The sequence below is a fragment of the Arvicanthis niloticus genome, chromosome 22 (assembly GCF_011762505.2).
Source record: "Arvicanthis niloticus isolate mArvNil1 chromosome 22, mArvNil1.pat.X, whole genome shotgun sequence".
In the NCBI taxonomy this organism is placed as follows: Eukaryota; Metazoa; Chordata; class Mammalia; order Rodentia; family Muridae; genus Arvicanthis; species Arvicanthis niloticus.
This window is the reverse complement of record NC_133429.1, coordinates 8,079,266-8,100,442: the sequence shown is the minus strand read 5'-3', so window position 1 is coordinate 8,100,442 and position 21,177 is coordinate 8,079,266. Positions and strand designations below refer to the sequence as shown.

Below are 21,177 nucleotides of genomic sequence, written 5' to 3'. Positions count from 1 at the left end.
CACAACCCTTTACAGCCTCTCATCTCCTGGCCTCCACCGATAGCCTGTTCTGCTCTGGGATCTTTTTCACTCCATCATCCATGTGTCCTCTTCTCATTCATCTGGGTCCTAGCATCAGGAAGGTCATCTGGACAGAGCAACTAACACAGCTCCTTTTGCAGGTGACAGCCAGGGGCCTGTGTGGGGTGGAGATGCTCTGTAGGAGAAAGCCATATTCTCCTGCTCATGTGGAAGGGACTGGAAGTCTCTAACTGTAGGATGCAGGCTGAGGTATTTGGCTAAGGATGAACATGAGAGGATGTAGCTATGTTACTTAGGACCGCACCAGTAGTAATTTGGGTTACGATATTATTTCCCCAAACCATTGGTCAACAATGGTTGTCCTAGTAGAGGATGCTGGAAATGACAATCAGTGGACAGCTAAGCACTTACAAACAGCTTCCCTGACATTCTACAGCTTATATTAATTATTATAGGCATTCACACACAACACTTGATTTACTAAGCATTTTGTATAGAATACCCAAATCAATCTTCAAAGTAACCTTCAAATTGAAGGCTATCACCTTCTGTTTACAGAGGAGAACTGAGATGTCCAGGCTCTATAGCACCTTCCAAGGTTCACACAGCTTGTAAGTAATAGACCAGCTCAATGCAGCCCACACCTCCTCCCCTTCCCCCCCACCCCACCTCCCCATTTACAGAGGAGAACTGAGATGCCCAGGTGCTGTATCACCTTCCAAGGCTCACACAGCTTGTAAGTAACAGACCAGCCGGACACAGCCTGCACCCCCTCCCATTTACAGAGGAGAACTGAGATGCCCAGGTGCTGTATCACCTTCCAAGGCTCACACAGCTTGTAAGTAACAGACCAGCCGGACACAGCCTGCACCCCCTCCCATTTACAGAGGAGAACTAAGATGCCCAGGTGCTGTAGTACCTTCCAAGGCTCACACAGCTTGTAAGTAACAGACTAGCCGGACACAGCCTGCACCCCCTCCCATTTACAGAGGAGAACTGAGATGCCCAGGTGCTGTATCACCTTCCAAGGCTCACACAGCTTGTAAGTAACAGACTAGCTCGATGCAGCCCGCTTCCCTCATATTTTGCCACCACAGCAGGAGCCCATAAGGCAGGTTTTAGTAGCCTGATTTCAGAGCTGGGAAACAGACTGCAAGGAGTAAGCTATGGTGCTCACCTGGCTTCTTGTAGCTTCATTTCAACCCAGCTACATGTCTTTTTAAAGGCTAGGCTTAAGTAGGGCCTTGCCTTTTATGTCCCCTGACACAGCCAACTCTAAAAAGTTCATTGCTACCAAGTTCCCTCGATATGTTACACACTGCACCAGCTACAGGCCAGGCCATGGGTTAGACACCATTCCAAAACACTTTATTGCTTCTCTCTCAAATAGTAAGACCAAACATGGATGTAGCATTTACAGTGTTCCAATAACTCTTCTAATGTTACATGAACACATGCATATATGACTTCATATATGTGAATGCATACATGTAAAAACATACAAAATATTCACACACACATGTATACTTATTCATATATACAATCTTCTACTATCTTTTCTTTAATCCTATAAAATTTATCTTCATTATACCTCAGGGAGGCTAAGAAATTTGTCCAAAGACACACGGTTAGTGGAGAGCTGAGATTTGAATACAGTCAGGCTGGGGCTGCACCCTGAATTTATTACCTGACTTTGCCATCTCTCTGTGTCATCAAAGGACTCCCATGTTTGTCCAGACTCTTCAAATGCCAGGTGTTGGGGTGAATTCAAAGCTCTGAGGATTCCTAAGCACAGCCTTTAGGCAGAAGGGTTTCCTGCAACTCCTTCTCAGGACAGTACTTGCCTCTCAACAGCTTTGTATTTCCCCTCTTGCCAGCCAAGAAGAGCAGATTCCCACTGCAGACACTCATTTCCCTACGGGTTTTCCCTTGTATGCATGGCCCGCCATTCACTCAAATCTTCTCCCCATTTATCTTGCTTCCCCAAAATTATATTGTGGAGACACATTTCTTGGAACAGCTTCTGACTTGCTGTGCCCCTAGCATCAAAGTTGAGAGCTTTCTTGGCTCAGCTCTGTCTCTCCTAAGGTCAAGAAACTGGAGGCAAAAGTTCCTTTGATAATGCATATTCCATGACGGGTAAGGAAGGCATTCTAGTCAGAATGACCTAAAACAGGCTCAGTCTTGTTAACTAAATAAAAACAGGGGAGAGGTGGAGAGCCTTTGGGGCTGCTTGGCAAGAAGCTGACATGGGCCAAGGACAAGGAAAGGGGCTGCTTGTCAGGAATATGACATTGGCCAAGGACAAGGAAGTAGGCTTCAGGCAGGAATCTGACATTAGACTAGAACAAAGAAGTAATTTCAGGTAGGAATCTAAATTGTAGGCTACAACAAAGAAGTAATCTCTGGCAGGAATCTAAATATTAGGCCAGAATAAAGAAGTGATTTCAGACAGGAATCTAAATTTTAGGTTAGAACAAGGAAGCAGGCTTCAGACATGAAAATGACCTTGGACTAGGACAGGGAAGTAGGCTCAGATACTTGGGTCATCCTGATAAGCCTTTAGAAACAGTGATCACCGGAGTGTTCACATAACTGGGTTTTATGCCTTGCTTTTCCTTTAACTATTTGTGTTTATTGTCTTGCTTGTTCCTCAACTATTTGCATCTATTGTATTGCTAGACCCTCAACCTAGAAATTACATGCATGTAATTAAAATGATATAAAAGCATAAAGGAGGAAGAGGATGAGATAGGGGGCTCTAGGGAGGGGAAATGGGGAAAGGGGATTGTAAATAAATAAAATATCCAATAAAAAGTAACTAGAGGCAAGAGCGTGTTGACCTGTTTGTGTGAGTCACAGATGACTTTAGAACAGAATCCCGTCTTTCTTCTAAGTCGCATCTGGATACCTTTAGGGTTGGGTCGATTAATGATTCTCAGCCAGTAGGTGACTCCAGCATCTGAGGGGATGTCTGGTAGGATCAGGAGACACCTGATTTTCATGTCAGGAAGATGCTGCTGGTAACTATGGGACAGGGACACAGCAGCTGGTAACACATAGGAAGGCTACCTATGCCCCCTACCTCAGCAGAAAACTATCAGGCTCCTAATGTCAGTGGAGCCAAGGCTGATAAGGCCTGCTGGAGAATGATGACGTACTTACACACCACCTCTTATACATCAAGAGCTTCGCATCACAGGATTCCGTGAGTGCGACAATCAGATGGTGGTTTTAGAAATGAATCGTGAAATAGCAAATCAGAGGGCTGTAGGCCAGACTTGCCACACGCGGCCCACAGCTCCCTGCTCAGCACACTTGCCTGTACAAAGTTTCCTCAAACTCCTTTCACAGGCTTCAAGTCCTGAAACCGATGGCCTTTTCCCTTTGCTGTTGAGTAGCACAAAGGTTAACAGTTCAATGGCTCTTTGTGCTGAGGTAAGTCGTACCAAGATCTCTGTGCACGTTTCTAAGAGTGAGAAAAATGGTATTATCGCAGCAAATAGAACATGCGATGCTTGCAAAGTTCCTGAGAGAAATCTCGGTCCGGGAATTGCGCCTGCTTGTGGTTTAACACTACTACCAAAAAGCACAGAAAAGAACTGGCTCATTAAACTGCCTCAGAGAAGGAAACGCCAGCACGGAGACTCGCTGTCCTCCACTCTGCCCATCCTTCCTGACTTAGGAGGGATGTTAAGGTGCCTTGAAGCCTTGTTTTTGGAATTTGATGCTCAGTTAGCAACAGAGCCCACTGTCATTATCTATCCCAAAGATGGCAATTCTGGATCTGTTCAAACATGCTTACAAAGGTTTATCTCAAAAGCAAGAGCTGCAAACACTCAGGCTGGTGGAAGAAATGTCTCTATCTGAATTTGTTGCCATATTATTTTGAGCAGAAAATGATGAAAGAGCATTATAGATTTTTTGCTCCGGCATCATGGCTATTTTTTAAAAGAGGTGAAAATAAAGTCTCTCTACAGGGAATGCATTTGGTCTCTGACTAAGAGGCAAGCTCTAAATGTACACCGCTCTGGGCAGACACTGCTTTTTCTAGACCTCCATGGATTGTTTTAGGATTCAGATCTTCAAGTGGGCACATAGCTGCTCAGACAAAGACTACATGTACCAGGTTCCCTTGCAGGTGTGTGTGCTTATCTGACAAAGTGCTGACCAATAGGAGGTGATGTGTGTCGTTTTTCTCCTTTCCCACTGGATAGATGCGGTCCTGTTGGGCAGGGACAGTCAAGGAAGACACTATCCAGAGGTTGGTGGAGTCACAGAGGGAAAGGGCTTGGTATTGACCTAATGGCTCCTGTGACAGCTGTGGACTGATTGTCCCTGACTTGTTAACTGAGGGAGAATTTCAGACTCCTGTCTTACTCAAACCGAGGCATCCCGCCTCTCTTGTAGCTAATGTGTATATATCCTATCAATCCACACCATAAATGCTTTTTAAATTTCAATCAGTGCAGGGAGGCATAGAGGGAGCACTAAGATGCTGTGCTGGATGCTGGAGATACAAGGATGAAAGCAGGCAGCACTCTCGAAGGAATTTCAGAAAGGACTATGGCGTCCTCTATCACTTTTCATGAGCTCACTTACTGAGGGGGAGGGGATGTTTTAGACTTACAATCCCAAGTGCGTTTCCCTGGCACCAGCCTCTTGGGCTGCTGAAACAGGGCCAAGCAGTAAAGATTTTAGGTTTGGTCATCTCTGTCGTAGTTACTTAACTACCACTGTAGTAGCCATAAAAAATGCATGTGGCTGTCATCCCATACTATTCTATTTACACAATTAGGAGACATATAGCTGGAATTTGATGACATCTGTTCTCTTTTAAAAATATTTTATTTTTAAAACTTTAAAAAATTATTCTAAAGCTTTAAAAGTATTTTATGAGTGTGGGTATTTTGCTTGTTTGTATGTGCAGTGCCACAGGGGACGGAAGAGGCTGCTGGGTACGCAGGAATTAGAGTTACAGATGGTTGCAAGCTGCTGTATGGATGTTAGGAGTTGAACCTGAGTCCTCTGGAAATGCAGCCAGTGGTCTTAACCACGGAGCCATGTCTCCAGCCACGGATGACCTGCTCTGTTGAGATTTGTAAGAAGTTGAGGATAGTAAAAGCACTGAGAACATTTTTCAGATTTACTTATTTATCTTATGTTCATGTGTGTTTTGTCAGTATATATGCATGTGCACCACATGTGTGCTTGATGCCCTTGGAGGCCAGAGGAGGGCATCAGGTCCTCTGGGACTATAGTTACTGGTGGCTGAGAACTGACTGAAAAGCACAGTATCCTCTTTTAGCTGCTGAGCCATCTTTCCAGACCCTCATATTTTTTTTTTTCTTTTAAGTCTGTTCAATTTTCTTTAAGAGAGTGTTTCTCAGCTTTATTGAAGTACTTCTTAAAAAATGGTTATTAACCTGGGGCTGGCTTCCTGAATGTGCTACGGAAAGTGCTGGCTAAGTAGATAACTTTGACAGTCAATGCAATGAATGATTTTAGGCCCACACAGCACAGACTAATATAGTGACCTACCTACTCATCATCCAACCAAGATGAGAAAAGCAATGTGTGTCAGGACACAGTGGATCTCATCGGTACCACTTCCTTTCTGAGAAGACTACTTTCTGGACCGCACACGCTTCCCCTCTATGCAGGCCTTATACTCTGTCCGGCTCTTAGGAACTCCTAACATGATGCAAGCTCTTCTGCACATTGTCAAACCTCACACGAACATTAGCATTCTGCGAAGGTCCGTCTTCAACTTGCTTTTTGTTGTTGTTTTGTTTAATATTCATTAGTTAAGCTGTGCAATCACCACGTAAACCTAGTTCATTCATTTCCATCACTACTTTGCTTTTCCATTAAACGAGCATACCATAATTTATTTATCCATTTGCCTGGAGACAGACAGCTTGTTCTCTCTCTCTCTCTCTCTCTCTCTCTCTCTCTCTCTGTCTGTCTGTCTCTCTGTCTCTCTCTCTCTCTCTCGTTATTATAAGTACTGCAGCTATGATCATCCTTGTTCATGTCTCCTTATTTCCACGTGGAAGCCTTTCCCTAGTGTATAGACGTAATAGCAGAATTATGTGTTTACAAGTTTACTTGAAGGTAGATGCAGGGTCCCGGCTAGTGGTATCTAAAAATTCTCCCTTCTCTATATCTTTGTTCAAATCAGATAGCACACAACAAGGCTTTTAAAGAACCTAGTGTGTGCACGCACATGTGCATTACAGCATGTGTGTGGAAGTCAGAGCATGACGTTCAGGAGCTGGGTCTACATCCTATCCTGTCGAGGCTGGGTCTTTCTTGTTTCTTCCACCTCATTCTCCACTAGCTGGGAGATGCTCCTGTCTCCACTTTATCCTATCTCAAAGTAGAAGAGCTGGGATTACAGATGTGTACTGACATATCCAGCTTTGACAAGGGTGCTGGGAACTCAAGTCCTCAGGCCTTCAAAGCCAGCCTTTCCGCTCAGGTGGTTTTTATTTGTTTTTGCATTTGAAAGGTACTAAAATGCATGCAAATATGGTTTTGAATTGTATTTCCAGGATTATTAATGAGGGCACACGCCACCCATGTATTTCTTTGCCACTTGGAGAACAAAACCCTGTCTTTTCGGGGAGCTCTGACATTGACCAAAGCTAAGAAATACAGCATTTGAATTCCTAAGGCAAACGAGTCTGGTAGCTGAACTTTTTGACAAGAGCCATGAGGCTTTTAGGAAAAAAAAAAAAAAAAAGAACTTTCACATTTCCCATCATGCCTCTGATTGGAGTTGCCAGTCTAGGAGAGGGAACATGGCTTTTGGAGTCACGTGGATCTGGTTCAGATCCCACAAGGGTTACAGAGTCAGGCAAGCTGTAGCTTGGGCTTCCTCTGGTGTGAAGAACCAGGCTTCTCACAGGGCTAGGGAAGAATGAAGAGTATGAGGAACATCTGTGACCAGGTCTTCTCCACAAAGGCTATCAACAGCTTTCTTAGAAATTGAAGATGGACACTTGGGGAAATCGCTCATTTAAAAGGGTGCTTGCCATGCAAACATGGGGACCTCAGTTGATCCCTCAACACCCATGTGCTGAGCAGTGAGTGCCTGTAATCCCACCACTAGGAGGTAAAGACAACTGTATTCCTGGTACTTGCTTCCAAACCTAGTCAAACCATCGAGCTCCAGGTTCAATGAGAGACACTCTCACAAACCAACAAAAAATGAGTGGAGTGATGGAAAGAGAGTACCCATTGTCAACTTCCACATACATCCAAGCACACACATGTGTATTGGATATCCCCATATAATTCATTCACACAAACATATAGACCACATGCACTTATTCACCACATACCCACAGGGGGAGGGGGAGAGGAACAGAGGAGAGAGGGAGGGAGAGAGGAATGGGGAGGGGAGGAGGAGGGAAAATCCCAAAAGAGGATATGAGTTGTGGTTACTCTTACTTTCTTTATTAGCTATGTGCCTCAGTTTCCCTCATAGGGAATGTGACTCTCACTTCCCACGACTAATGGAGAAGACACTGGGGCTCACCCAGGCTGGCAGGGCAGTTCACACATTCTTTTCAGTGATTTAATGAGCTGATGAGAAGATAGTAGACCTTGGGGACCCAGTACCTATGAGAGGTACCCACAATCCCCGGGCAGAGTGGACTGGCTCCTTACTGTTGCTGGAAGCCCCTGTGCCCTGAGCTCTCTGCAAGAAATCCTAGTTGCCTGATCCATGCCCGGGGAAGATAATGATCATGTATAACTAATTCTGTCAGCTAGAGTTTAGACTGGGAGGTTTGCTGGCACGTGAGCAAATCTGTGGGTTGTGCAGAAATCTAACAGAATTAAGAGTGGACCAAAATATATTAAAAAATGAATAAATTGCTGCTTCCCAAGAAGCCAAATCCTATACTGAAAACTATTCACCCTCCCACCGACAGCCTGGATCTGGAGCCCTAGTCCTGGAACGAGCCCCAAATGCCGCTCAAGCTACAATTCTTCAACTCTTCCTTTGCTGCGAGCACCAAATGTGTTTTCACTCTGCTTTTAACACTTTGGATGCTCAGGCCACATTCCAAACTGTTGGCAAACTGTCTGCCGTCTGCAGTCTGGCTGCCACCCACAGCCGCCTGCTCAGAGTGTCACTGCAGGGGCCACTAATGACTTCCCACTGCCAGACCCTGATGGCCGCTTTCAGCCTGCATCTCTTATGCTGGCATGCCAACTTCACATCCTGGAGACCCGGCCACCACATGCTTCTCTGATCTCGGGTCACTCTCTCTCATCTCTCAGGGACTCCATTTTTTTTAAAGTCCTTGAAGCATTCTCATCTACACACATTGCTTCAGCGTGCATTTTGTTAGGGTCTCCCCAAAGTCTTCTTTCATTGAGAGCTCTCAGCTGACTGTATTCCTCCTTCTCTTTCTTCTCCTTCCTTTCTTCCCACCCCTCCTTCTCCTCCTTCTTGAGACAGGGTCTCATGCAGTGTAGACTGGCCTCAAACTCAACATGTAGCAGAGTATGATCCAAACACCTGATTCTCCTGTCTCTTCTTCCTGAGAATGTGGATCATAGGTGTGTACCACCATTCCCAGTTTATGAAGTGCCAGGGATTGGGCACTGTGCATGCAAAGCAGGTGCTACTCACTCACCCTGCTACACCCCCAGCCCTTCACCTGACTGCTTACCTGCATACAAACGTTGCATACTTTTGCATTTGAATTGGTTTGGTAAGTCTAGTCTGTTTATATTATATTATCAATATATTTCCCCACAACCCTTTGCATCCTTCATTCATTCAACAAATATTCACTGGACGCTGACTACATGCAGACCCACGGCCAAGAAAACATATTTCTGTCTTTGCCCTAAAAAGAGAAAAAAACAAAACAAACAACAATACTCTGAGCTGCAAGTCCGTGGGGTAACTAACACTTTCTTCCAGAATAATCCCTGACTTAGTTGTTCCCCTAGCTTCTGCTCTCTTGGAACAAAATGCAGGCAAACAGAAACCATGTTTTCTACCTACATGTCTTGTCCCCTGCTCTCTCTTCTCAGTGACTCCATCTATGCATGTTTGACTGCTGGGGACATGGTACCAGACTCCAACTAGCGATGGCTTCCAAAGACTCATCCTTTATAGGAAACAGAAAACTGGAGTGGCACTGAAAAGCCTTGTAGTCCTAGGGGTAGGCACAGTGGCTTTCAACCTAGACATTCCTGGATGATTTTCTTCCTGCATCCTGACAGGCTCACTAGTAGAAGGAAGAGGTTTCAAACACACCAGGCCTCATTCTGGGCCACCAATAAGTTCCCCAGTGCTACAACACCACATGTACTGTGTTTATTATTATTATCAACATCTTTAGTGATACTAAGGTGCTTTATACATATAGAAACTAAGGCCCAGAGCTGGTGAGTAATTAGCCTAAGGTCACACAGAGAGAAAGTGGCCTGTCTAGGCTTTGAACTCTGGCAATGCAACTGCAAGGTCCAAGTTCCAACTCACTCCACTCAGCTTTCTCTGAGGACAGAGACTCCCTGTCCCTGGCAACCTCACTGTGATGGACAGACCTATAAGGACCCTCTCATTGGATGGATAAACAACACTTTCCACAACAACTCCAGGACCACCTTACCCAGGACCGCCTCTCCCATACTGCCACATGCAGTCTTTAAGTAAACCACCTCAGTTGTGTACACGTGTGCGGGCACGCATGCATGTGCGCACGCGCGCACACACACACACACACAGCACACAAATCCGAACCCCTAGAGTCAGTTTTAACACAAAAGTGTGGTGAGCAGAATAGACAGCCCATGTGCTATGAAATCCAACAGCCAAGCTCTGCTCCCTATAGGGCTATGTGAAGACTTATCTCACTAGGAAGATATGCACTCAATGGGGTGTGTGGGGTGTGGCTAATCCCACAGGGCTGCTGATGGAAATGGGGACAGAGATGCAAGAAGGTGGCCTGGAAAACTGAAGCAGAGACTGGAGTAACACTGTCCTAAACCATGGGGTGCCTGGAGCCAGCAGAGGTTCTTAGAGACGTTGTCAGTACGTGCGCTCTGACACCTCGGTCTTGGACCGAAGCCTTCGTCACTGTGAGGTGATAAATGTCTGTTCCAGTGGCTCAGACAGAGATACATTGTCACTGTAGCCCCAGCAAATAGACAGACACAGCTGTATATTCCTCTCCTGGAAAGGCACCTTTGGCCGTTTCTTTTGCTCCATCCAGAGAAAGTTTGGACTCCTGTAGCAAATACTTGCATGCATATTTCATACAAGGGTGATGTCTTTCATACTGCTCTGCACAGCTTGTCTAGTTTGACACTACCCCAGGGCTCATTACTATTTTTTTTAACATTTATTTTTATTTTATATGTATAACTCTTTGCCTGCAGTGTGTATATACACCATGTACACAAAGTACCCTTGGAGGTCAGAATCGGGTGTCAGATCCCCTGGAACTGGAGTTACAGATGGTTGTGAGTCATGCTGACTGCTGGGAACTAACTGCTGGTCCTCTGTAACAGCAGTAAGTGCTCTTAACTCCTGATTTACCTGCCCAGGCCCAGGGCCATTATTTTCATTGTGATAAAACATATACAACACTAATATTTTTACTGTTTTCTTAAACTTTAAAAAAGATCTATTTTTATTTATGTGCATGTAGTTTGTCTGTATGAATGTATGTAACGTGTGTAAGGGTGCCCACAGAGGCCAGAAGAGGGTCTTGGATTTCCTTGCAGTTGGAGTTACAAGAGGTTATAAGCTGCCTGTTGTGGGTGCTGGGAACCAAACTCAGGCTCTCTGGAAGAGCAATACAAAGGCATTCCCTTAGGACCAGGAAGAGGGCAACATTCTGTGTTCCCGGAGGTGCTGAAGCATTGGCATCAGCATGTGGGAGGCAGTGGCTCCAACTGGGTCACTACAGCCATCAGTGTGAAATCTGATGTCTTCTACTGGAGGTGAAGAAGGGACTGGCCTGCCAGTGCTGCATGTCCATGGCTCCCGGCCACGAATCTGCAGGGAGATGAGCTTTCTCCAGGCAGGGTCAGAGAAGGGCACTCAAGGGGAGAGAGAGTGTGTACTGTCGGAATGGGGAGTGTACCAGGCCCCACGGAGCCAGCGAAGGCCCAGGTATACAGGCTCTGTTGGTGACCTAGAAGAAAGTGGGAGGTTCACGGTTGGGATTCAGGGAGCTACAAGGGCAGGAGTGAGGGAGATAGGGCATATAGTTCTAGTTCCATGCCACTTCAGTTCTCGCATGAGCCCCACACCCCAGGCACTGTCTCTTTAAAATGGGAGCTTCCTGCGGGTCTCCAGACCCCTTATGGATACCAGATCCATATATCTCTCTCAACTCAATTCATCTCTGCCCCATGCCCAGTTCTACTTTCTTGGTGGACTCTACCTGACATCACCTTGCTCAGCTGTTTATTACTGCTTAGTGGTTGCATCCTCCCATTGGCAGGGCAATTCTGAGGGTCCCGACTCCTCCAAGCAGAAGAGGGTACGGTATCATCAAGTTCCCACTCTAGCAAGACCTTCTGTATGCATGGATCCGAGGGGCTGGCCAACCAGGAGCCAAAGACATTCACAGGGTATCTACACAGTATCTACAAAGTATCTACTCAGGATACAAATTTTCTACACAGAACTGTGATGGCAAATATTTGCATATCTAATGAAATGCAAATCAGCTAGAGATGATTTAAAGTATATAGGAGGTTATTATCGGGCAGATGTAAATACTATGCCATTTTATAGAGGATATGAGTATCCACAGGGTTTGGTTTCTGTGGGGGGTCCTGAAACCACCCCCTCCAGACACTGAGAGATGATTACTCTCTATCTGATCCTTCAGAGACCAAAGGTTGAAATTCTATGCATCTGGCTAATCCTCGTCTCAGCCAGTGCTCTTCAGTGTGGGCTCTACAGTCTTCAGCACAACACAGCACACATGAACCTGTGTATCAGCTGTCGCTGCAAGGCTGCATTTCAGGACCAGTGTTCTGTGGTACAACCTTCACTCTGGAGCCCAGTTGGGCCACATCAAACAAATCATGCATAAAACACGCCAGCCTTAGAAGGTGCCCTGGAGACCCAAGAAGGGTTAAAAGCTGCAGGCATGAACTGTTAACCTCAGCCCGGGTTCCCTGCCATGGTTCGCCAGCCCATGAAACAGTTGTCATTCCAGGTTTTTTTTTTTGTTTTGTTTTTTAATTTTTTAATTTAATTTTATTTTTATTTCTATTTTTTGCAGAGGACAAGAGAAGTAAGTTTCCCTAGGTCACCTGACTGAAGGAAGCATCATACCTAGATGAGAGTGTTCTATGGGACTTGGCACTCTGGTGCTCTAGAAATGCCAAGGAAGAGCACAGGTGAGTGTGTCAGTTATCAGGGCTCCGGTCCCAGGCGGACACTCAAGTGCTCTCAATCTTGGGCCTTTCCATTGTCAGACAGATTAACTGTTCTCCAGAGGGGCCCATAGTGCTCATGGGCCCCAGTCTTGGGCTAGGTGCTGCTTTAGCAGCTAACAGAAGACCTGAGCACACCTGGCTGCCTTTGCTTTTGAATTCAGCCCTCACTCCTGAGCTGGACACCAAGCTCACCCGGACAGGAGGAGAACAACAGCATTTATCTTTGTGCTTTTGAAAGGCTTCGAAATGAATCATCAAGAAAACATGCAAACGCTGCCAAGATACATGAACTGTTTGTTCAGTCCTCCCCAGAGCTCCCCCACTCCCTCACCTCTCAAGGAACTGGAGGAAACAAAAGGCTTGGCTCTGCAGCCTACGTGATCTGATACTTCATTAAAGAAGAATAAGTGGGTTACCCCCGGGTTCAGAGCCACATGGAGTGGTATCCATTTAGAATGTCTGATCTCCACCGTGGGGCTCTGCTGTAGCCGGGTGAGGCAGAGGAACATCTCTGGCAGCCTTTGACCAAGGTCTCTCTGAAGATCAATGACAAATAAGTGCCAGACCTGGGAATCCTGGACCAGGCAGATCCTTCCTGACTGTTTTCCGAGCCACCTTCCTCCAGGAGTGGTCGGCTGGTAGGCAGTTATGTGTGCTAGTCACTGCCAGGGCTACTTCAGCACCCATGCTGCGTTCCTGCATGTGTTAGAACACAGGACCCTCACCCTTCTGGGCTGTTTTCACTCAAGACAAGCAAGCCCAGCTCTGACTCAGAACCAGGAGCCCTGAGTCCCTCTGACAAATTCTCAGGCGAATAGCAGGCAGGGCAGATAGGTAGCTCCCTCACCTCCCAAAGAACCAAAGGAAACAAAGGACACGGCTATCTGATACTTCATTAGGAAAGAATAAATGAGTCTCGTGAACCCTCCCATTTACAACAGCTGTGTGACTTCAGGTGTGTTCTAGAAGTTCCGGGAGCCTCAGTCTTCTTTTCTGTAAAATGGGATAATGAATGTGCTTTTTCACAGTTGTTGGGGATGCCTTTGCACACACCTCAAGGACGATTAGCATAATATGCAGGGTTAAGTTCCTGGTGCCTTTGCTAGATGTCAGAATGAAAACAAACCAAAACCAACCAACCAACCAAACAAAGCAACTCTCTGATGCTGTCTCCTGCAAAAGGGAGTTGGTAATTCCTGCCTTACATCATAATAAATGGCAAAATGAGATGTAATAAGACAGAAAAATAGAAACTCTTTGTCATATACTATTTTTTCTAGTTTTTCTTTTTTTGTAAGCTTCTAGTACTTTTTATGTTTTACACTCAGTTTGTCTGTTTATCTACACGTGCTACAGATTGGCTCCAGGGTCTTGCTTGTTTAGGCAAGTGCTCACTGATGAACCACATCCTCAGGACATTTTACACTTATTATTTGGGTAAGCCAACGGACTCCTATGTAGTCATTCCTCAGTACTCATGGGCGATTAGATCCAGGATTCCCCATCAACAGCAAAAGACATAGATACAGACATCTCTTCAACAACACAGAACAATATTCGTATAAATTCTGTAAACCATCCATATATACTGTAAATTCTTTGTGGGTTATTCATAATACCTGATATAATGTAGATGCTATATAAATAGCAATAATGCCATATTGTCTGGGGGAGAGTGACAACAGTGTCTGTACATGTTTGATATGGATTTTAATGTGGCCACAAGACAAACAGACACCAAGCTGGATTCATGGTGTGACCGTCAGGATGACAAACTTGGTCATTAGACCTTGTCTTGCAGGGAGAAGGACACAGGGAAAAGGGGATCCCTGGAGGCTCATCTCTAGGCGATGAAGTCCTGAGAAGTAACAAAACCCCAGAAAAGGATCATATCGTCCTCTCTCAGGCTGGCTGAGCTCTAGGTTTGGGGGGCACAAAAATCACATATCTGGTCCTCTGAATTCATGGTGATGTGTTCCAGGATCTCTCGCAAACATCCAGATCATTGAATGCGCTAGTCTTATATAGAGAGAATGGCATAGTTTTTACACAGAACTTTCACATATGCTCACATATTCCTTAAAGATTTGTGTGTGTGTGTGTGTGTGTGTGTGTGTCCATACTTGCACATGAATTCAGGTACCTCTGGAGGTCAGAAAAAAGTGTCAGATCTGGAGCTGGAGTCATAGGCAGTTGGGAGGGGTTTGGGGAATATAATTTAGGTCTTTTGTGATAAAGTCTCACTATGTTGACCAAGCTGGTCTTGAATTTCCAGAGGTCTCCCAAGTGCTGGGATTAAAGACATGGGCCATAGTCTTTAAATTATCTCTAGATAAGTTAAAATACCAATACAATGCAAACTCAATATAAAGTTCCTTGTTCTGTGTTGTACAGGAAATAAGGATAGGAAAAAGATGTTGGCGTGTGTTTAGCACAGGTGTAATTACCTTCCCTCTGAATACCTGTGGTCCGTAGTTGGCTGACTCCTCAGCCGAAGAACTCCTGGGACAGAGTTCTTACTACACATGGTGACACCTGATTTTTCACTCATCTGTGTGATACTGGGAATTACTCAGTCTCATGGGGACTTGACTTTCTCCTTTGGTTTTAAAGACACATGGATATGTTCAAGGCCATCCAAGATTAGTGTTTTAGGGGTATCGGAGACTTGAGGATACTGGTTAGAGTAACTGCCACTTTGTGAATACTGTCTGTGTACATGCCTCACACTCACGACCTTGCCCTGTATTTACACCAACCCGGGGAGGGGGGCTGCTATAAATGTCCCCATGCCTAAAGGTTCAGACAAGTTAACTAACGTGTTCCACAGCTAATCAACCACAGTAGAGGCATCTGGGCCCAGGCAATGGTACGCTGGGGCCCATGTTTTCAACATTTGGGCTATGGGGTCTCCGGAGAACATGCCAAACAAAAATCACTTTTTCAGTAAGCAGCAAAGAAGCCTGTGGCTTTACTGGTCACCCAGTAGACCAGAGCCTACTGCAGCAAGGAGAGCCTGGGCCACAGGGCATCACAGGCTGAGGATGGTGGGCCGGAGCCCTGGGAAACAGGAGGTAGGAGAGTTTAGTAGGCGAAGGTTGAGCTATGGCAAAGGTATTCCTGGCACTTCTTCCTGCATATGTGCCATGATGGCTTCCTAGTCTACAGAAGTGGGAGATTAGGCTAATCTCACGTGGCTGCTGAAGGAACTAAGGGGAGGAGGTTGCAGATGGGAGTGTAAAACTGGCGCATAGTGGATGTTCTATAAATGCCTGCTCCCTAGTCTCTCCCTGGACCTGCTGACACTCGTGGTGTGAAACATGGTGGTAATGGCTCAGGCTTCTGCCTAGACAGAAACACTCTGGCTGGATCTCAGCCCAGGGGCTGGGCCACTGGGATTCACATCCTGATGGTTTACCATTCAGTTACCTCAGCCATGCTATCACTACCTCAGTTTTTTTTTTTTTTTTTTCCTTGAAGTGGGTATAACAGCCACATTCTCCACAGGCTTGGGGAGCACTACGTAAGGTACTGATCCATATCACTTAAATCAGGGCTCAGCTTATAGTTATCATTCAATAAACAATTTTGATTCTGAGCAGCCCCTTGTGTGTACTTTGGCTGAGAGTCTAATTCTGGGTCCTCATGAGCCGAGGTTTATATGACAGGTCCTTAATACCCTTGTGGTCCCTCCCTCAGTTCCCATCAAATCCTGTTAGCGCAGAAATCTCTGAAGTTTGGGGTGGAGTACTCCCAAGGTAAGATTGTTTCTCTTCATAGGGTGGGAGGGGATTTGAAATGATATGGTCACCCAGAGAACAGTTAAGGGAGTCAGGAAAATGGGTGTGCATACATCATTTGGGTTCTGTGCCATTTGCACTTAGGCCCAGGTAAGACTGACCTGAATAAGCTGGTGTATTTGTTTTGTTTTTACATTAAAAAAAAAAAACAACCAAGCCCCCCTGAATGAGAGCCCTGTCCAGCCCGTGAGTAAATCCCACCTTGCTGGAGGGGAGCCCTGGGTATGAGCACGAAACATTCAGGGACGTAGGTAGACAGAGAGGGCGCTCTCCCAGACAGAGATTTTACTCTGCAAAGATTGGTCAGAAAAGTAAGGACGCTAATATTTCAGAGAGGGGGCTAGAGGGGAAAGGAGAGATGGGAACACACATGGAAGGGTTACCAACAGAGAATAGCCAGAAAGAACAAGACACCTCTCATCCTGTAATCCACAGGGACGCATACTCCCAAGGATCTGCTTATTGTTCAGCCCCCGCCCCCCTCCACCCGGTCTGCCATTTCAGCTAGCAGAACCTTAGCCTCAGCCACAGCAACGGTTCCGGGTGCCAGCAAGGGCCAGGGGAGTGTAGTGGCTGCGATCTACAAGCAAAGCTTGAGACCTCCCACCCCTACCCATTCTCACGGTCCCCGCCCCTAGGGTCTCCGCGCCCTTCCGCCATCACCCCCATCACCTTCACCCCCTCACCGCTCCACCTACTTGAGCTGGCGCGGCTCACAGTCCACTCCCGGCAGCAGCAGCCGGGCGGCTTGGCGGACATCGTCGCTGTCCATAGAAAAGCTGCGGCGGTGGCCGGCGTGCGCCACGGCCACTCGGATCCACTCCATCAGAGGGGGCAGCACGAGGAAGGGCCTGCGCAGGAGGAGAGAAGCGGGGATGTATTAGGACCGCCAAGGAACCATGGCTGCTCAGACTCATGACTCTCGTGCGTGCGGACCCCTATCTGACCCCCATCCCTACTTCCACCTCCAAACCCATCCGTTTTCCCCTGGAGACCCTGCCTGGAAACTCCTGCGTGCGAGAGCCTTTGGAGACATCCTGACCCCACTGGTGACCCCGGGTCAGGCTCTCTAGAATCTCTTGGCCTCGGTTTCCTCATCTGTGAAAGGGGGCTACTGAGGCCACCAAAGGATGCAATGTTACTCTGCTGTGAGTGCTGTCCCTCTCAGAGATCATGTGCGTGTGGAGATGAGTCACTTCGAGCACTGGCTCAGGGTCCGGAGCCAAAGAAAGCCAATGAACACCTGGCATTACTCCAGATTCCCAGCTCCATCTAAGGGACATTATCTCTCTCCCTTACCATCCCAGCCAGGCTTGTGACACCCTTCTGGCCTCAGCTCTGCACAAGCACCAGGCTACCACAACGCACAGCGCACTTGCCAAAGCAGGGTGGGAGCCAAATGCAGTTAACCTTCACAAGCGAGACTGCTGGAGCCCAGAGCGGCCGACAAGGCCGGAGGTGGGGACAGTGGACACATCCCAGACCACCGTGGGAGCTAATGGGCGACCTGTGGCACCAGCTTGTTGCCACATTGACTAAAGCAGTGCTTCTTCCTGAGTCATATCTAGGAATTATATATAGATTATATGATTCCTAAATATAATATATAGAAATTATATATATATATTACACTATTATATATAGTGTATATATGTATATATATTACACTATTATATATAGTGTATTCTTCTTGTACTTGTATTCTGGAGTGTGTGAAAATACTTGAGTCTCACTCTTGGATTTAGTTGGTATACCAAAGCCCAGCTTTGGTAACTTTTAAAGTCTCTCTCTCTCTCTCTCTCTCTCTCTCTCTCTCTCCCCCCCCCCCTCTCTCTCTCTCTCTGGTGTGTGTGTGTTTAGATTTATTTGTTTGTTTTATGTATGTGAGCACACTGTTGCTATCTTCAGACTCAGACACACCAGAAGAGGGCATCGGATCCCATTACAGATGGTTGTGAGCCACCATGTGGTTGCTGGGAATTGAACTCAGGACCTCTGGAAGAGCAACTAGTGCTCTTAACTGCTGAGCCATCTCTCCAGCCTTTCCCTGTGTGTTTTTAATGTGCACCCCAGCTCCCTGAATGGCTTGTTAAAACACAGATTGCTGGCCCCACTTGCATCAGTTTTGATTTGCTGGCTTAGGAGAGGAACCTGGAAAACTGAATTTTAAATCAGTCCCTGCTACTCACACCGCTGGTCTAGGGATGTGGCTCAGGCTTCACCTGAGGAGGGGCGTGGTTTATGAGGCAGACTCCTCGGCCTCTCTCCAGAGATGTTCATAGAGCAGAGTAGAGCATAAGGACACAATTTAAGGGATGGGAGAGATGACTCAGAAGGGAAAGTTGCTTGCTGGCAAGCCTGATGACTGGGGTTCTGTCCTGAGAATCCACACGGTGGAAGGAGAGGACTGCCTCCTGAAAACTGTTCTCTAGCTTCTACATGATGCACACGATGGCATTGTGCTCCCAAATAAATAAATAAATACATAAATACATAAGTACATAAAACACAATTAAACATTTAAATGGACATAATTTGAATGATCACTTCCCATGCTTCTAATTTACATGGACGATGCTTTGACAGTGGTGCTCTGTGGACCTGTAAGATTTCCTCCCACTTGTCAGGGCCTGGATGTCACTGAGGCAAGGGTACCTGGGGGGCAAGATTTAAGGAAGCAGGATCCTATAGCCACGGGAGATATGTGTACAAGGCACCAGCTCCCTCTCACAGTACAGATGTCACCAGCTTCCCACAAGGGGTTGGTGCCCAGTTCCAGCTCTCCTAGAGGCAAGCTACTTCTCTGATGCTAAAACATGAAGCGACTCTGTCCTTGACAATCATCTCAGTTAACCTTGTCCATGAGATCGTCTAAATATTTAGGGCCAAGTGGCAGTTAGCTAGGAGTCTGCCTGCTTTAGCATCAGGGAAGCTGCGTTTACTAAGGTTAAAGAGCCTCCCTGGCCCTGGCTCAGAAGGTTTTCAGAACTAAGAGTCCAAACCAAGTTATTTGGTTACACAGTCTATGTGCTGCTAGCCCATGTAATCTCACCCTTCTCCCATTCTGCTGTCCCACCATGCACTCTGTTACCCATAATGCATCTGTTAATTGAGGGGAGCTGACCTGATCTCCGATCTTTGAAGGTGTGTTATGTTCCTTCTCTGTCCTGCAGCTCACTCCCCTGTGTGTAGGGTCTTCATCTCTTCAAAAGCTCACACCCCACTTAAGACCTTTGCCAAATTCTACTGTCCCCAAACACTTCGGATAATTGAGCCGCATGGACCACTCTCATGTGGCTCCCACTTTGAAGGACTTTCTTTACTCATTCTGCAGATGCCTCATTAGCATATCAAGTCCATCAGGGCAGAGACCTGGGGCTGTCCAGTCCATTCTTTCAATCTCTGCCCCAGGGCAGTGTCTAGCAGGCTGGAAGCCCTTCATATCTGTCCATGAGACTGACTTACCAATTTCTTACTGTCTGATACTAAGAAAATCAAGTTTCTGGGCCTGGGACCTAGAGGTCAGACTCTCGGGGAATTTCTGTCTGCATCAGCCTTCTACTTAAGCTGTCTCTCTCATTCTTTCCATCTCTCCATCACCTAAACTGAATCAGACACTCAATAAACACACTGACTTGAAATTGAATTGGATTCCACTGTCTCCAGGGGAAGTGGGGTTTATTTCAGTCCCCGTGTCTCAGTCACTTCTGGAAGCCAATCCCAAGTACCTGGAGAATTCCCCCAGGTTGTTTCTCAGAGAAGAACCCCCTCCTGTCTTTGCTCAGTGGTCCCCAAGCCTGGTCCCTGGTGAGCTGAGTCTCTGGTGCAGCTGTCTTTCATGTTAGAAGCTGGGCCATCCAGTGTGCCTGCTGAATACCAAAGAGAGGCCCTGGCATTTTCTAAGTTATTTCTTTATCGAGACAGCTGGCCAGCCCAATAATAATAATAATAATAATAATAATAATAATAATAATAATAATAATAAAACCTTAAGTCACAGAAGTACTTCCTCTTCTGGAATTTTCTGTGTTCCTGTTCTCTCAACACCACTGCTCTCTATCACCCGACTCTGGCAGTTTGTAAGCTCATGAATTCTTTGCCAGCAACTCATCAAATAATCTTATCTTGTCAGCTCAAAGGGGACAAAATAACGTTATTTGTGATGCTTTCTTTGGAAGAGTTAGTGATGAAAAAGAAATTTAGGGCCTTGAGTCAAATGGGGTAGAGAATTTTCAGGAAAAATATGGCATCTGTGCATGTATGTGAGTGGTGTGTGTGTGTGTCTGTGTGTATCTCTCTGTGTGTGTGTCTGTGTATGTGTGTCTCTCTCTCTGTGTGTGTGTGTGTGTGTCTGTCCATGTGGGAACCAAAGAAAACAACTAGTGTGCTCCCTGTGGGCCGTTCTCTTTATACTTTGAGGCTGGGTCTCTTAATGGGCTGTGGAGCTCTGTGGTCCAGGAAGGCTGCACTTACAAGTGTGCAGCCTTGTGCCTGGATCTTCTTACTCTCCTTAAAGATGAATCATAGGGCACCAAACTCAAGCGCTCCCACCTGTAAAGCAAAAGCTCCACTCCAACAATCAGTCCAGGTCTCTTACATATTTTTAAAGAGGACCATGATTCATGGGCTCCTTGTTTTATTCAGAGGCAGTCAGTTAAAAGCTAGAAGAGCCCATGGAGGAATTAGTGACATCTTCAAAGCTCCCAAGCTCTGTGTCAGCAGGGCTGTAGGGGGTTCTGGGCATCCATACTCTAAGCCAGCCCTCCTGGAAGTTCCAGAACTCAGATGAAAATGTAGAACTTGTATCTGTGAACCAAGCGTCCTGGGTGAACAGGAGAAGGAAGTTGTCCACCTAAGAGTGCTGTGGTCTTAACTGTAGCTTTAGGCAAAACATACGGGGTGGGACAAGAGCCCCTGAAAGGGA

The 21,177-nt window shown here is 46.3% G+C and overlaps 1 protein-coding gene across 4 annotated transcripts in view; it reads right to left on the bottom strand.

The window, feature by feature from the left end:
- Abtb3 (ankyrin repeat and BTB domain containing 3) overlaps positions 1 to 21,177 on the bottom strand; it is a 269,392-nt gene that overhangs the window by 43,715 nt on the left and 204,500 nt on the right. For 3 of the 4 annotated variants that reach the window (XM_076919804.1, XM_076919806.1, XM_076919805.1), the window contains exon 4: positions 16,952 to 17,104. In XM_076919804.1, the coding sequence (XP_076775919.1) occupies positions 16,952 to 17,104 (153 nt within the window). Of the gene's footprint in view, positions 1 to 16,951; positions 17,105 to 17,253; positions 17,416 to 21,177 lie in introns of those variants that run through there. The other variant, XM_076919808.1, reaches the window with a different exon arrangement.